At 40.9% G+C, this 16023-nt stretch overlaps 1 protein-coding gene across 2 annotated transcripts in view; it reads left to right on the top strand.

Moving 5' to 3' along the window:
* Positions 1-16023, top strand: part of CFAP54 (cilia and flagella associated protein 54) — a 292859-nt gene that overhangs the window by 268554 nt on the left and 8282 nt on the right. For both annotated transcript variants that reach the window (XM_040491156.1, XM_040491155.1), the window contains one exon: positions 1743-1817. In XM_040491156.1, coding sequence (XP_040347090.1) covers positions 1743-1817 — 75 coding nt within the window. The remainder of the gene's footprint in view (positions 1-1742; positions 1818-16023) is intronic.

Genomic DNA, 16023 nt, shown 5'->3' with positions numbered 1-16023 from the left:
TGTTGCTTACATGCCTTCCTTCTCCTGGAATGTCCTTGTCCCCATTCTCTGTGAAATCCTATTACTCATTTAAGGCTCAGTTCTCATGACCTTCCCTCCAGGAAGTCTTCTCTGTTCCTTGTAATTCCTCTCTCCCCCACCCCTAGGTTCCTGTAACCTATTCCTATCCATGCTCTGACCACATTTTACTTGGTATTTTATTTAGATGTGTACGAATCTATTCTTCTCAGCCACTGTACACTTTGTGAGGATAGGGTCTGTTTCTTCATCTTTGTGCTCCACAGCATCTCGAATATATTTGTTAAGTTGTATTCAATTAACTATAGCTTTGGAACTCTGGAATTTGATCTTTTCTATGTTCATGCATTTATTAAAACTTAAGCGTAATATGACTTAGGGCTGTGAATTGCTTCTTTATTTTAAGGTTTTAATCATCACTGGTCAGTCATAATTTAAAAATTAATGTGGGGCGCCTGGATGGCTCAGTCAGTCATGTGTCTGACTTCGACTCAGGTCATGATCTCATGGTCCGTGGGTTTGAGCCTTGCAATGGGCTCTGTGCTGACAGCTTGGAGCCTGGAGGCTCCTTCAGATTCTGTGTCTCTGTCTCTCTCTGCCCCTCCCCTGCCAGTGCTCTGTCTCTCTCTCTGGAAAATAATTAAACATTAAAAAATTATTTAAAAAATAAAAATTAATGGAACTTTATCATTTCCATATTTCTGAATGCTGATACATTTATCTATTAAAGCTCCCATAAAAGTGAATTGTTGCCGGATGCTGGCCACATCACAAAGTAGGCATAGTTTATCTCCCACGGCCTTGTAAAGAAAGGCTACTTACACTAGCTCAAGTAAAGTAGGTGTGGGGGGAGGCAGTATGTGGCAGCGTATAAGTAAGCTCATACATAAGGACTGGAAACCAAACACAATGGGCCTCACAGAAAATGGAACTGGTGAGTCGGGAGCCAAGCCTGCACTTACTCGTAGGGTGGGGTGTAAGTTCTCACTCATCCTGTTCCCTTCTCTTACTCATCTTTTCTTTTTTCTTTTTCCTTCTCTTACGCATCGTCCGTCTAGTCCAATGGCTGCCTTTTCTGAGTTCGTATCAGGACCTTCAGCTCATATAGTCAGTACTGACTGTACCTCTCTTCTCTTACCCTTCCTTACATGAAATGCTAGAGAATCTGATTGATTCACCACTGCTTATGGGTAGATCAGATGTCCACACATAAACATGGCTGTGTCCATACAGTAGGGGCTGTGGCAGTGTCATCAAAAATGGACAACGTACGATATTAACTCTTGCTTCCTTTTCATTTACCTTTTCAATTTTTTTTTTTTCTCAATTCTCGGCTATTCTTCTTTGATTAAAATCCCTCTCTGGAGTCTGAATCTCTTCATCTCAGGGTTCTCTTCTCAGAAGAAAAGTGATTTTCCAAAACTTAATTCGGTGTGAATTACCTCACTTGTTATTCTTCTGTAACATATGAATTTTAACAATGAAGTCATGTATTGTTCATAATTAAATCTTATCTGTTGTGATCATCCTGTATCTTTTTAAATAACCTTAATTATTTAAGGAATTGTGATCTCTGAGTCTCTGTAAGTTTTCTCCTGGGGAATTAGGGTTAGGCGATGATGAAAAAAAAAAAAAAAAAAGACAAATGGAATAAATAGTTTATAACTAAAATACAGTAGTTTACCAGTAAGTTCAACCTCATTATATTGTCTTCTTATTTCTAGAACATGATTATTGAATGTTGCTCTGAAATAATAAATCTATTTTTGACTGATAGAGATACAACACCATTGTCTGAGGTACGTATCTTTTGTAAAAATGTATCTGATTCTCTCGCAAGTATTATTGTTGCTATAGAAACAGAAATATAGAAAACAGCTATTATGAGAGTATCAAGGGCCTAACCCTCCTTAATTAATGTGAAAAAGTGATAAACATGAGTTTATAATAGCATGTTATTTTGGTTAAAAATACTCTTTGTTAAAAAATCAAGTACAGAGAATTATGAAGAAGATAATTTTAAAATAATTTCAAATGTACTATTCAGAGACTAACCAACTATGGGCATTCTCAAAGCTATCTCAAGTGTTTTCCACGTAGAGAGAAACTTTAGAATTTTTACATCAATGGGATTATACTGTACATGTATTTGTAGCTTGTTTTTTTTTTTCTCATTTAACAATAATGCTATGGAGATATTTTTATGTGAAAAGTCTACTTTGTCATGTTTAAAGCCTGCATAAAAGTTTCTTTTGTGTATTTGTTGTCAGGCTCTATTTATACAACTAGATTTTTATTCATGGATCTTGAGGTTGGTGGATTCTTGTATATGCATATTTCACCCTTCTGTATTATCTCCTCAGAATTACTTCTTTAGGAGCAAGATTTTGGAGTAAAAAAGTATACATACTTTTTTATTATAGTAGGATATATATATAATATACAATTTACACTTTTAGCCATTTCTAAGTATACCCTTCAGTGGCATTAAGTACATTCATAATGCTCTGCAGCCAATCCATCTCCAGAAATTTTCATCATTGCAGACATGTTGAACCCATTAAATAATAACTCCTCATTCTCTCTCCCCTGAGCTCCTGATAATCTCTGTTCTACTTTCTACTTCTAGTCTACTACTTGCCTATTCTAGATACCTTATCTACATGGAATCATACAATATTGCTCCTTTGTGGCTGGCTGATTCCTTTTAGCAGTGTTTTCAAAGTTCATCCTTGTTGTAGCATGTATCGGCATTTCATCCCTTTTTAAGGCTGAATAATATTCCATTTTGTGGATGTACCACATTTGTTTATCCATTCTTTTGTGGATGGTCATTTGAGTTGTTTCTATCTTTTGGCTGCTGTAAATAATGCTGTTATAAACATGGATGTGCAAGTATCTGTTTGAGGCCCTGCTTTTGATTCTTCTGGATATATACTCTCATCAGCAGTAATTGAGGGGGACAGTTTACCACACATTCATCTACACATGCCCTCTTCCTCTTTCTAGCCCTCTCTCTTCCCCTTCTCCCTCTTTCTTGTCTTCCTCCTTCTCTTTTTCTAGCCATTCTAGGTATGATAAGTAAAAAAAAAAAAAAGACATTTTAGGGGCGCCTGGGTGGCGCAGTCGGTTAAGCATCCGACTTCAGCCAGGTCACGATCTCGTGGTCCGTGAGTTAGAGCCCCGCATCGGGCTCTGGGCTGATGGCTCAGAGCCTGGAGCCTGTATCCGATTCTGTGTCTCCCTCTCTCTCTGCCCCTCCCCTGTTCATGCTCTGTCTCTCTCTGTCCCAAAAATAAATAAACGTTGAAAAAAAAAAAGACATTTTCAATTATTTTATATTTATTAATAATATGGTCAAATATAGTTTATATGTTTGTTGGCAGTCAGTGTTTCTCCTTTTGTAAAATAGTACTCACTCATTTAGTCAATCAACAATATTTAGAGTGAACTGTCTATGTGTCAGGAGCCCCGTTCTAGGTCCTGGAGAGCCAGCTGTGAACAAGCAGCAAGGACCTCACTCTCTTGGAGCTGACATATTTGTGGAGGGAAAGAGAAAATAATAGTAATAGATCAAGAAGCAGGGTAATTTCAGATTTTTTAAGTGTTATGAAAGAAAGAAAGAGTGATATGTTAGAGTAGGGTCAGCAAACTACAGCCTGTGAGCTACATCTGGCCCACTGCCTGTTTCGTAAATAAAGTTTTATTGGCATACAGCATGGTAATTTGTTTGTTTATGATCTATAGCTGCTATGAGCTACAGCAGCAGAGTTGGGTGGTTTTGACAGAAACCATATGGCACACAAAGCCTAAATTATTTATTTTCTGCCCTTTCCAGAAAAAAAAGTTTGCTAACCCCTGTGATAGAAAGTAACCGGGAATGGGCGACAGGTTAGGTAAGGTGGTCTGGGAAGACCTCTCTTAGGAGATGCCATTTGAGGTAAGACCTACACTGTGTTCCTCCCACTAGATCATCAGCTTCTTGGAGCAGGAGCAGTACTGTCTTAATTTTTGAATACTTACAGTGCTTAGTACAGTGTATTGCTTGGTTACTGTTTCTTAAATTAAATTCCCCTAAGTTTTAAGTATCTGAAATTTAACATTTGCCTTAATTTTTTTTCATTTGGCCATTCATGTCCTTTTCCCATTTTTTTAATGGGAACCTAATTTTGTATTACAGAAATACATAGATTTACCATGGGAGACATTATAATAAAAATCAAGTTTAACCTAATTTTGTGCAAACTGTGGTTGAAAACAGGTCACAGAAAAAGGAGCTGTTATTTAAGATACATGATTTATTGGGGCGCCTGGGTGGCGCAGTCGGTTAAGCATCCGACTTCAGCCAGGTCACGATCTCGCGGTCCGTGAGTTCGGGCCCCGCGTCAGGCTCTGGGCTGATGGCTCAGAGCCTGGAGCCTGTTTCCGATTCTGTGTCTCCCTCTTTCTCTGCCTCTCCCCCGTTCGTGCTCTGTCTCTCTCTGTCCCAAAAATAAATAAACGTTGAAAAAAAAAAATTTTAAGATACATGATTTGTTGCATTAACGGGCCTTAGCGTCTGACCGACCTGGGTTGGAATCCTAGCCTTGAGTGTTATTAGTTGTGTGACCCTAGACAAGCTATTTAGCCTCTCTAAGCCTCAGTGTTCTCATACTTGAAGCAGGGGTAATAATGCCAACCCTTCACAACCGTGAGAACTAAAGGAAATCATATATGTTAAGTATCAGAAATAGAGCCTCACATAAATAAATGCTTAGTAATTATTAGCTCTTTAGGTGTCATCATCATTTTCATCCCTACCATGGTCGTGCTTTCCATGTATGAATTCTTCATCCCTGAGTCAACTAATTTCAAACAGATGTTTATGATGCAAATTTGTTTTGAAATATTGATAGAAAGGGAGAGTAATCGTGTTAAAGATTACTGGCTGGCTCAGTCAGTGCAGCCTGTGCCTCTTGATCTCGGGGTTGTAAGTTTGAGCCCCACATTGGATGTAGAGATTAATTAAGAAAAATCTTTTAAAAAGAGAGAGAGAGAGAGAGAGAGAGAGAAGGAAAGAACCAGGAACCATTTTCTTTGTCTGGGATGTAAACCACTATTGAACCCTGGAGGCCTTAGGTCAGCCTGCAGGATCCTGACTTGAGGTCCCCACAGTGAAAGGGTCTACCAGTCCAGGAGAAGGGGCCCCCAATTGAACCCCATGCTAATACCTTCACTGAAAGCCAGCCTTACCTAGTAGTGCTTGGGGGAGGTGGGGCATGGGAGTGTCAGAGCTTGTTCCTAAAACCAAATTGTTAGACAAAGAAAATTACATGCCTTAGTGAAGCCATTTTTGTCACTGAGATGAGAGCCTGCTGTGCAATTCGGTTCCTTACTGAACATACGCATTACAGTCGCCTTCGCCTGTACTGCGTCTTCCCGATTAAAACAAATATTGCCACGCGCAGCCTGTGACAAAAACACAGAATAGCAAGAACATGGAGAAAAAAAACGAGTGCTCCATGCCAACCTTCTTAGCGAGTAATCACAGGATATAAATGACCGTTAGGTTTCATTTCTGGTGTATCAACAACAAAGCGATCCTTCCCTTGCCTACATAGGTTCAAATTATTGCAGTTTCCAAGTTGTCAGGTAAGACTCAAACATAATGCTAAAAATATGCTTTCTGTCCTTGCTGTGACTGACCAAGGGGAGGACTAAATCATTACATACAACTGTCTGCTCATCAGTAATTATTGAGTTCCAACTGCCCTCAGAGCATGGTGTAGTTACTTCTGTTGCTGCAAAAGCAGCATAGGTTAAAGTTCCTGGGTTTGGCTAAATCAAATATTTTCCTGTTGGTTCACATGATACAGATAAATTTACCATGTGTGTGTGCATGTTTGTGTGTGTGTGTGTGTGTATGTGTGTGTGTACAGAACTGACCGGAGTCATACAGAATCAGTATGGAAGGAAATTCCTAGGAGCAGATCCTGGTTTGAAGGTGGAAAAGGTGATCCTAAGCCAAGAGAGATAAGACACATTGTATGAGAAGATTGCAAATTAGTTTTTCTTGGCTGCATAATTTGGTAGGAGTTCTTTTAGTTCAGGATTTCTAGCTAGACCTAGCATAGTGCCTGGCGAATAATAATGATAATCATCATTAAAATGCAAATGCTACTACTAGCAACAAGTTTTATCGAGCACATGGCCTGTGCAGTCACTGCCCGGTGTTTTACATACAGTATGTCATTGAATATTACAAGAACTCTGTGAAGTTGGTTACTATTATTATCCCCACATTAGAAATGAAGAAATTAAGCAGCATGTTCAGGATCCTGTACCTTGTAAGTGGAGGAGGCAGGAGTCAAATACAGTTCTGCTTAAATCCAGGAACTGCATGTTTTGCTAAACTACACCCAGAAAATGTTTCATTCGAATAGGGAGCATATGCTACAGGGAATTGAGGAGTGAGATGTGAGAGAGTGAAAGTTGCACCAGTACATGAATCTTCAGGAAGGTTTGGGTGAGAAGTCTGGAGGGGTAGGAGACCGGCTGCGATGAGAGGAGAGAGCTAGCAGGGGTGGAGCCTGCCTTTCTAGAAGAGAAAAGGACAAATGATGGAGGCGGGGCCTTCGGGGAGAGGGTGGGAACATAAAGACCTTGACAGCACAAGTGAGAGAACTGACTGGGAACAGAGGTAAGACTCCTCTTTCTCTAGGTCTTGAGGTGGCAGATTAGGTGAGAGGGAGTGTGAGTAAGTATATAAGAAAAGGGTGGGAGAAACTGGGGCAGTTCACACCCGGAGGTTTTCACACTCTCCTTGAAGTGGAGGCGAGTTTACCTCCTGTAGGGTGGGCAGGAGGCTGAGTGTCTGGTCTCCAAGGGAAAGATGAAGGTCTCGAGCATTCACAGTCATTGGGTGTGAGGAGCGAGGAAGCTGACCAAGGACAAGAGGATTGAAGGCCACGCTGAGATTTAGAAGTCATACGTTCGTTAGAGAACCAGGCATCTTTGCTTGTGGGTTTTTTCTAGCCGCCCTTGCCTTCCTGGACATGGAGTGGAAAATGCCAACGGCGGTCAAGGCAAGAGAAGAGTACTAGCGAGGCAGCTGACCGCATGCCAGAGGCTTGGTGGATTGCGGCAGCCATGAATTTACCTCATAATAGATCCCGAAACTCCTTCCTTCTGCTCTGAGAAAGCACCAGGATGGCCTGATGTCTGCCATTGTTTCTCAAGCCCCAGCTGCACATAAAATAGTTTAATAATGCAATATGTTTTCTTAAATATAGCTTGAATTTAGTGTAAAAAAATCCTTAATGACAGTTAAGTTCTAATGACTTCCACTGCATTATTTATGTACATCATGTGACTTCCTTTTCACACAGTTGAATTTAGTGTACACATGGTCTCTTATTTCTGATTCTTAAAATGATCATTTTTTAATGTTTATGATTAGATATTGACATCAACCACATGGTGGCCACTAAAATGATCATTATCTTTAGGCAGGTTTGGGTAAGAAGTATAGGGAGGGTGGAAGAATAGGTAGAGGGAGACACAGAGTCAGATATATTAACCTCTCTTAGTTTAGTCATTAGCATCGTTCATTTTATGTCTGAGGGTATTGATTCTATCATGTGGCCACCTATACCATATGACCCCTTATGATTTCATGGCCCTGGCCATCAGCTGGAGGATCATTCCACAATGCTAGCTAGCATCTTATCTTTTTCTGGGTTATCGTGTTAAATGGGAAATAACACTTGTAATCTGTTAACCTAACTCAGACTGCCTTCTTGTTATCACTGTCTCTCAAACCCATGGTTTAGATCTCTGTGCTTAGTTTTGACCAAAATAAGTTCTAATGATGTGCTTCCATATTTGTCTCCCCTACTAGAGCAGATTGGGTCTTATATAATAAGATTGGATCTTATTACATTTCTATTCTCACTGCCTTGCCCAATGCTGGTTCTCATGAAGGTGTTCAATAAATGCTTTGTTAAATCAATGACTGTTCTTGATACATCTTCCAGAGATCCCCCTGGGTTGCAATCTGGACATTATCAGTGACTCTGAGCTCATCAAGTCCATGCATTTGAATAGTGGACATTTGTCAAGTGCTTTCTCTGTGCCAGACATTGGGCTAGACTTTGGGATACAAAAGTAAAAACCAGAGTCCCTGCCTTCAGTTTAGCAGGAGAAACAGACAAATACAGAAGTAATTACAGTACAGGGTAAAACGGAGGCCTGGGGGCCAGACACCCCTCCCTCAGTAATAATATCAGTTAATATTCTGGTATTATCCTGGCATAATTCTGAAGGTGAGAAATTCCCTGTGGTGTCTTTTGAGAAGGGTCCAATAGTTCCCTATAAGAAATCAAGTTAGTAGAAGCTCCTGTGGCCCATGGTTAGGAGTTTTAATTACTTTGGAAAATGATCGGAAGGCAGTAGAGAATCCTTAGGTAGATATAAACATGATCAAGGGTGCCTTTGAAAGCCTTTTCCTCTGATTAGGAAGACCTTTGAAAGAAGAGGCAGTAAACCCAAGTCCTCATTTTGGCAGCAGACTCAGTGGTAAGAGCATGATTTTATGGCTTTGTTCATGGGAATGGAAAGAACAGAACAAGTCCCAAAAGCCCTGGATACAAAAATAAAGACAATAGTTTTTTTTTGTTTTTTTTTTTAAAGTCAACTCAGTTACAAGCTGCAGCTGAGTACATGGCGCCATGCTGGCTCCGCTGGAGCACTCAGAAGTGAGAAAGACAAAGTCCTTGTCCCAAAGAGGCTGACAGTCTAGAAAGGAGGAGTAAGGCTAATGCTTAATGAAGACAACAGCTGTGGCTTTAAAATGGATGATTGTTTTGCATAAAAGGGGGAGGGGGAGGGAAGAGGTAACCGAGCTTAAAAGACCTGCCCAAAGTCACCACAGCTGGTAACTGTCCCAGCCAAGACCAGCAGACTCCAGAGCCTGTTCCCAGACCATTATCGTGACACTGAAGCCAGCAGTGTCCCACTTTTTCAATTTGGGTGCTCTTGGCCTTTCAGAGGGAGGGGCTGGATCGAGGGAGAGTTAGAGTCAGCATTTGGGAAGTGGTGCACGCGGTGGCTTGTGCACAGGCTTGCTTGCGAGCGCAGCTGCCTGGTTCCAAAGCCCAGCCCAGCTCTGATATTTGCTAGTTGTGTAAACTTGGGAAAGTTGTTTAACCTCAAGGCTTCAGTTTCCCTATTTGTAAAATGAGAATAAAAATAGTACTTACCTCATAGGTTTGTTGTGTGGATTCGAAGAGTCAATCCATGTAAACTCTCAGAACAGTGCCAGGCACAATCCTAAACAAAACATTGTTATCATCATCTAAGAGCTGTCTGAGTTCCCTTGCAGTTAGTTCCCTTGCTCCCTTGTAAGTAGGGGAGCAGCTCTAGTGGAACGGCAACATGCCTGAGATGAAGCCTCTGAGTACATTCCCGAAAGAGAGGCTGAAAGGGAAGCTGCGGTAATTCCGGTGCTAGGAATGGCTGCATGCATCACTTTTAACCACATACATTTCCCATTTTCATTGTTCCAGTTACTGTTGTTCTATAACAAAGCACCCCAAACTTAGTGGCATAAAACGACCACCATTTCACTAAAATGTCGGTCACATGTTTGCAAAGGACCTAACAGGACAATTGGTCTCCGCTCCATGATACCTGGGGCATCAGCTGGATAGACCTGAAGGTTGGGGATGATTCAGCTTCCGAGGGCTGGGATCCCCGAAGGCTCAAAGGCGAGTTTGGCTTAGTGCTTGACGCTGGCTGTTGACTATGGGGCTGGGAACGCAGATTGGACTGTGGGACGGAACATGACACGTGACCTCAGTGTGCCCGGTTGGGCCTTGGCGCAGTGTGGTGTCTGGGTTTCAAGAACGAGCCTTCCAAAAGAATCAGGCAGAAGCTCTATCACTGTTTATGCCCTAGCTTTTAAAGTTACATAATGGCTTTTCCCTGCGAGTCCCAAATCCACCCAGATCCAAGATTGGACAGATTCCACCTCCTGGTGGGAGGAGTGTTAATATCAAATTATAAGAAGGGCATGTGGGTCGGGAGCTATTGTTGCAACCATTTTGGGAAAATACAATCTGCCACGACATCCAGTAAAGCTCTCCCATTTTGTGGGCCTCTTCCTACTCTGAGCAGAGGCCGCTCCTGGCAACTCACTTAGGCAATTTTTAAAATTAGCAACTCTCCCCAAAGATGCTCAGTAACTGTCCTGAAGTTGCTGAGTGTGTTTATACCAAGGATAACCTAGGTGGGTTCTCAGAGCAGCCTTTGAAGTGATCTGGGAGGTTTTTCTGGATCGTAGGCGGGGTTATATAGTCCCAATTTATGTGGGAGAGCCTCTACTTCCCATTTTTTAGGCTGTTAAATCCTAGAGGGTGATGCTAAGCTATTTAATTTCCTTCAGCTAATTTTATTACATTATCGTGTGCCTCTTGGTTTCTTTTTAGCATAACTTTCCAAATGGTGGCAATAACAATACTCTCTTTAAAATGTCGCTTACAGCATTGGGCTCAAGGTTTCACATATTCTAGGGTAGGTGTTTACTAAGTATTTAAAATTTAATTTTACTAATATTATAACTGGTTAAGTTGAGAGTTGCAGATTTTCTTTTCTTTTCTTTTCTTTTCTTTTTCTTCTTCTTTTTTTTTTTTCTTACCAGCCAAAAGCTGTCTGAATAGATTTTATGGGCATCTAGAATTACATCTTTCTTCTGTGAGACATTATCATTCTGTCCTCAAGTGAAGAGTCTCCTTTGTGTTTAAGTTCATGAGACATCCACTTAATATTCTTACATTCTTTTGAAGACAATGCCAGATGACATCAGTTCCACACTGCTTTTAAAACACAGCCCTGACTTTGATTCCATCCTCTCACTGTTCACTTCTAGCTGTCAAATTTGGCTAAGGGAAAAAGAAAGCCCTTAAGAAAAGGCCAGGCTATTAATGTGCTCTTCAAAATGCTAAGAAAAGGCTAAGCTGTTTATAGCATTTTCAAAATGCTCATCTCTCAGAGATTTGCCAGCAATAGTGTCAAGGTGAAATATGCTCTCGCTCATCATGGAACCGAGAGCCTTTGTGCTATCTGTGCTCAAAGTGCTGGTCCTACTCTTGTTAGACGCGCAATTTGCTGGTATAATGATACTTGGATATAATTTAAACCAAAATACAATCGCGAACCTGATATTGTGTGTTTACCATCTAAGTGGCAAGAAGTGTGTAGATTGCTGCATCGAGCAAGCCCGGCTTCATTCAGGATAGAAGAGCAGTTCAGAACCAAAGGGACGGCTTCCTGAAGTTTAGTCATTCTGGAGAACCTCGAAGGAGGTGAAAGGCAGGGGTCCCATTAGCAAATCTGTCTATTGCTTTTCAATGTGCTGAAAACTGAGGTAAACATTTAGTTTCATTTACTTCATTCATTTTGCTAAATGGTTTTTTCTTGATTAACAAACTGTGCCCTTAACAATGGGATTATCTTTTCATGTCAGGAGGGTATCGACCTTTGCCTCATATAGCTGAGTCAGTTGGCAAGTTTTGGAAATTCTCTGCACAAATGTTCTTTATATTAAAATAAATCCGCGAAGAAGGAGCAGGTGTAAATTTACCCATTTCCCTCGTCAATACTTTGGACACTAGCCATTCGAGAGTTTTGCTCTCATTCTGCCTACATCTCAGGCAGCTAACGCCTTTACGTTCTTTTCTGAACCACCTGTGAGAACACGGTATGGTAGGAAGAGTGAACCCTTGTGGACAAGTCACCCGTCTGTTGCAGTCTGCTGAAGGTCTCAGAAGCAGTGTATCAGCGGATAAAAACATGATTTAATTCTTGGTTCCACCGTCTATTGACTGTATGTATGGCTGTGAGCAAGTTACTTTATATCTGTGCGCTTCAGTTCCTGGTCTGTACATTCTCCTCATGGAGAATCACATTAGAAAAGCACGCAACACATTTGGAATAGTGTCAGTGTAATGCCGTTGGTAAGTATTCAGTACCCTGTGCTCGTCTTTATCTTTTCCAGCCTTAAATAATGTGAAATGAGGCTCGGGTTACTTGACCATTAGAAACTACCTTCAATAGTGGCTTTTGGCCTACCTAAATATTTGCTAATTTTCAACAGAGTAATTAGACATTTAATAAATGTATTATTCATATTATTTTTCCATCCTTTTTTAATTAAACTTTTTATTTTGAGATAATTATAGATTCACTTGCAATTATAAGAGATAATATAGAGAGATCCTGTGTACCTTTTAGCCAGCTTTTTCCCAGTGGTAACATCTTTCAAAACTGTAGTGCAATATCACCACCAGGATGCTGACATTAATAGTCAGGATACAGAACAATTTTGTCACTACAAGGACCCCTCTTGTCCTCTGATAGATACCTCACTTCCTACCCCCCACCACTGTCCCTAATTTCTGACAATTACTAATCTGGTCTCCGTTTCTACAATCTTGTCATTTTAAGAATGTTATATAAAAGGAACCATACAGTATGTAACCTTCGGGGGTGTCATTTTTTTCGCTCGGTGTAATCCCCCAGAGAGCTGTTAAACTATACCTTGATGAACCAAAACATTCTTATGAACATCGGCACATTTTATTTTAGCCATGGAATTACCATTAGTCAACGGTGCCTGCTACGATACCCGGCACATACCGCTGGCACACGTTCAGGGAAGCTCAGGACTGGATTTTCACTCCACCTCCTTCCATCCTTCCTCCTCCTCCTATCTGGCCTTTTCCTCTTTCCTTGCCCCCTTCTTCTGAGCACACTCTTACTAATATTGACAAACAAAGGCTAAATACTCAACTTAGGCATTTTAAAAAGAGTTCAGTGAAATGATTTAATGTGAAAATCCTTCATAAATTGCAAACTCTGTTAGACTTTCTATCAGAAATTGCTGGTGAGTGTTGGCCACGGTGTAAGAGTGGTTTGCAGCGGCTTGCTGCATATGCTGATAAATGAATAAAGAAGTCAGCGTGAGCAGTTTTTCTTTCCACACCATGCACAAGAGGTCTGCCCTCCAGTTTGCTACTGCAAGTGGAAGCTACTAACTACCAAAGCTTGTCATGCTTTGGTTCTAAGCAACAAAGTCCCAGGAGCAAAATGCAAACTTTAGTTCATGTTCTTTATTAAGACTTTGTTCTAAAAAAGAGCCTCCTGTTTCTAGTTTCCAGGCTATAAGCCCAGTGATCTCTTTCATAAAAAAGCATCAAGACTTGCCAAGTATTGTTCCAACTCTGGGGTTTTCACTTCTGTGTCCCAGGTCAGAAGCCCACAAGCAGACTGAACACAGCCCTTCAGGAGGGAGCCCAGCTTCAGGATACCCAGTTACAGCCTTTCTTTGCTGCTGAGATTCAAAGTCCTGACCTTTAAGTGGAGTTAAACCCTCACTCTGATGGAATTCTCCCCGTGTATACTATAAGGGAAGGACAAACTTGCTAGAGCATGGGTGTTTTAGACAGGATGGGGCAGGGGTTGCTGTGCTGACAAATAAACCCCAAATCTCAGTGGCGATAAAGGTTCATTTCTTTTTCAAACAAAGTTCAGTGAGGGTTGGACGACTCTCCTTCTACATGTAGCTATTCTGTCTGGACTACATGGGCTCCAACATCACCATTGCAGGGGAAGAGGACTGGAGGACTTCCCCAGAGGTTTTTAAGTAGGGTGGCCATTCATCTCGGCTGGCCTGCGGCGGTCATAACGTATACCTGTTGATTCGGAATAATGCTTAAGAAACTTTCCTCTTATTTACTTTTATTCTCCTTTTATTTCCTTTTTCCTTTTGTTCCTTATTTATGTCCTAGTTTAGGCAATAAATTAAGGTGACCATTTCCAAGAGCCAGTATGGAATGGCTATCATAATTTCTGTTCATAGCATATTGACTTCAACCTGATGTGCAAGGGTGTGGAAAATTGTAGAGAAACCAATACATATTATAGTGAACACTGATAACTTCTGGAACAATAGTCATTTTACAGGAATGCCGTGAATTTTGATTGATTGATTGATTGATTGATTGATTGATTTAATTCTGGTATAGAATTGTGCAGTGGTATATTCGTTTCAGGAGTTCAAGATAGTGATTCAACAGTTCTATACATTACTCAGTGCTCGTCATAAGCGTACCCTTAATCCCCTTCACCTACTTCATGCATCCCCCCACCACCTCCCTTCTGGTAACCATCAGTTTGTTCTCTATGGTTAAGAGTCGGCTTCTTGGTTGGTGTCTCTTTTTTCTTTGTTCATTTGCTTTGTTTCTTAAATACCACATACAAGTAAAATCATATGGTATTTGTCTTTCTCTGACTGACTTATTTCACTTGGTATTATATACTCTGTAGCTCCAACCATGTTGTCACAAATGATGCTATGAATTTTTATTTTTTTTTAATTTTTTTTATTAAAAAAAATTTTTTTTTCAACGTTTTTATTTATTTTTGGGACAGAGAGAGACAGAGCATGAACAGGGGAGGGGCAGAGAGAGAGGGAGACACAGAATCGGAAACAGGCCCCAGGCTCCGAGCCATCAGCCCAGAGCCCGACACGGGGCTCGAACTCGCGGACCGCGAGATCGTGACCTGGCTGAAGTCGGACGCTTAACCGACTGCGCCACCCAGGCGCCCCGTGAATTTTTAAATAGAAACAATTCAATAACTTCAGTGACCCAAACTTTGTTGAGCAGATATGATATAAATAGGATGTTCTTATGAGCTAAACCTTATTATTTAATTACTTATGTGGTAGGCTGAATCATGGCCCCCCAGAGATATCCACATCCTAATCCCCAGAACCTTTTACCTTGTAAGACAAAAAGGGCTTTGCAGATATGATTAAATTAAGGATATTGAGATGGGGAGATTATTCTGGCCTATCCAGGTAGGCCGTAAGTGTAGTCACAGTATCCTTATTTGACATCAGTAGGAGAAGGCATGTGATGATGGAAACAGGACTGGAGTGAATGCTTTAAAGCAGCTATAAATCAAGGAGCACAGGTGGTCTGTAGAAGCCATGAAAGGCAAAGAAACAGATTGTCCCCTTACAGCCCCCAGAGAGAACCAGCCCTGTTGGCATCTTGATTTGTGCACAGTGAAAGTGAATTCCAATTTCTTATCTACAGGACTGTAAGAGAGCACATTTGTGTTGTTGTAAGCCACTAGGTTTGTCACAAATTTGTAACAGCAGCAGACATGAATGTGCATGTATGTTCTGATGTTCAATGTTTGACTTTAGATTTCTGTTTCTAGTTAGGTGCTATGATTATCCTTATATTACACGTGAGAAATTTAAGTGACTTGCCCAAGCTCCCTCAGCTAGTCTGTATCAGAAGGTTCATGCCCAGGCAGATTGACTCCTCAGAATGTGTTCCTAACCACTCTGCCGCACCGCCTGTCCCCTGCTGCCCAGGCTGGCCTCTAAGGTTCCTTCTGGCATGGCATGTGTGTCAACCACAGAATGTCCCTTCTCCCTGCAGCCTCTGTTCCCAATCCCACCTGACTTCAATCCCCTGCTTCTTCTGTGGGCTCCGTGGCACTCTGGACCCTTTCCCAGCTTGACTTTTAGAAATTTTATGGAAGCTTCTCAGGGTTCCGTGGGGGAATTTCTCAAGTAAAATTAAGCTTAGGTGAAATTACTGAATTTCTTCATATTTAAGTTTATGGAAAGATATTATTTGAGGGAAGAAATTATTTCTGAATCTTCCTCCTATTCTTTGTTTTCTAATTCTTCTCATACTCCAGAAGGGACACTGTTCCTCAGGGTAATCAAATAACATGATTAATAGGAGTTTTACTGAAAATGTGTTAAGCTTGTTCTACCATGACCCAGAAAAGCAAGCAGCATCTGGAAGTCTGGTATAAGAATTCTTACTTAGTTATTACTTCAAATCTCCCTTTGGCTTGTATCACTTGTATACTAGTGTGTGTGTGTGTGTGTGTTTGTGTATATATATATATATATATATATATATATTTTTTTTTTTTTTT

This window comes from Herpailurus yagouaroundi, unplaced genomic scaffold (genome assembly GCF_014898765.1).
Source record: "Herpailurus yagouaroundi ecotype Mexico unplaced genomic scaffold, PumYag 182, whole genome shotgun sequence".
NCBI lineage: Eukaryota > Metazoa > Chordata > Mammalia > Carnivora > Felidae > Herpailurus > Herpailurus yagouaroundi.
The sequence above is the reverse complement of the archived record's forward strand: the minus strand, read 5'-3'. Positions and strand labels throughout refer to the sequence as shown.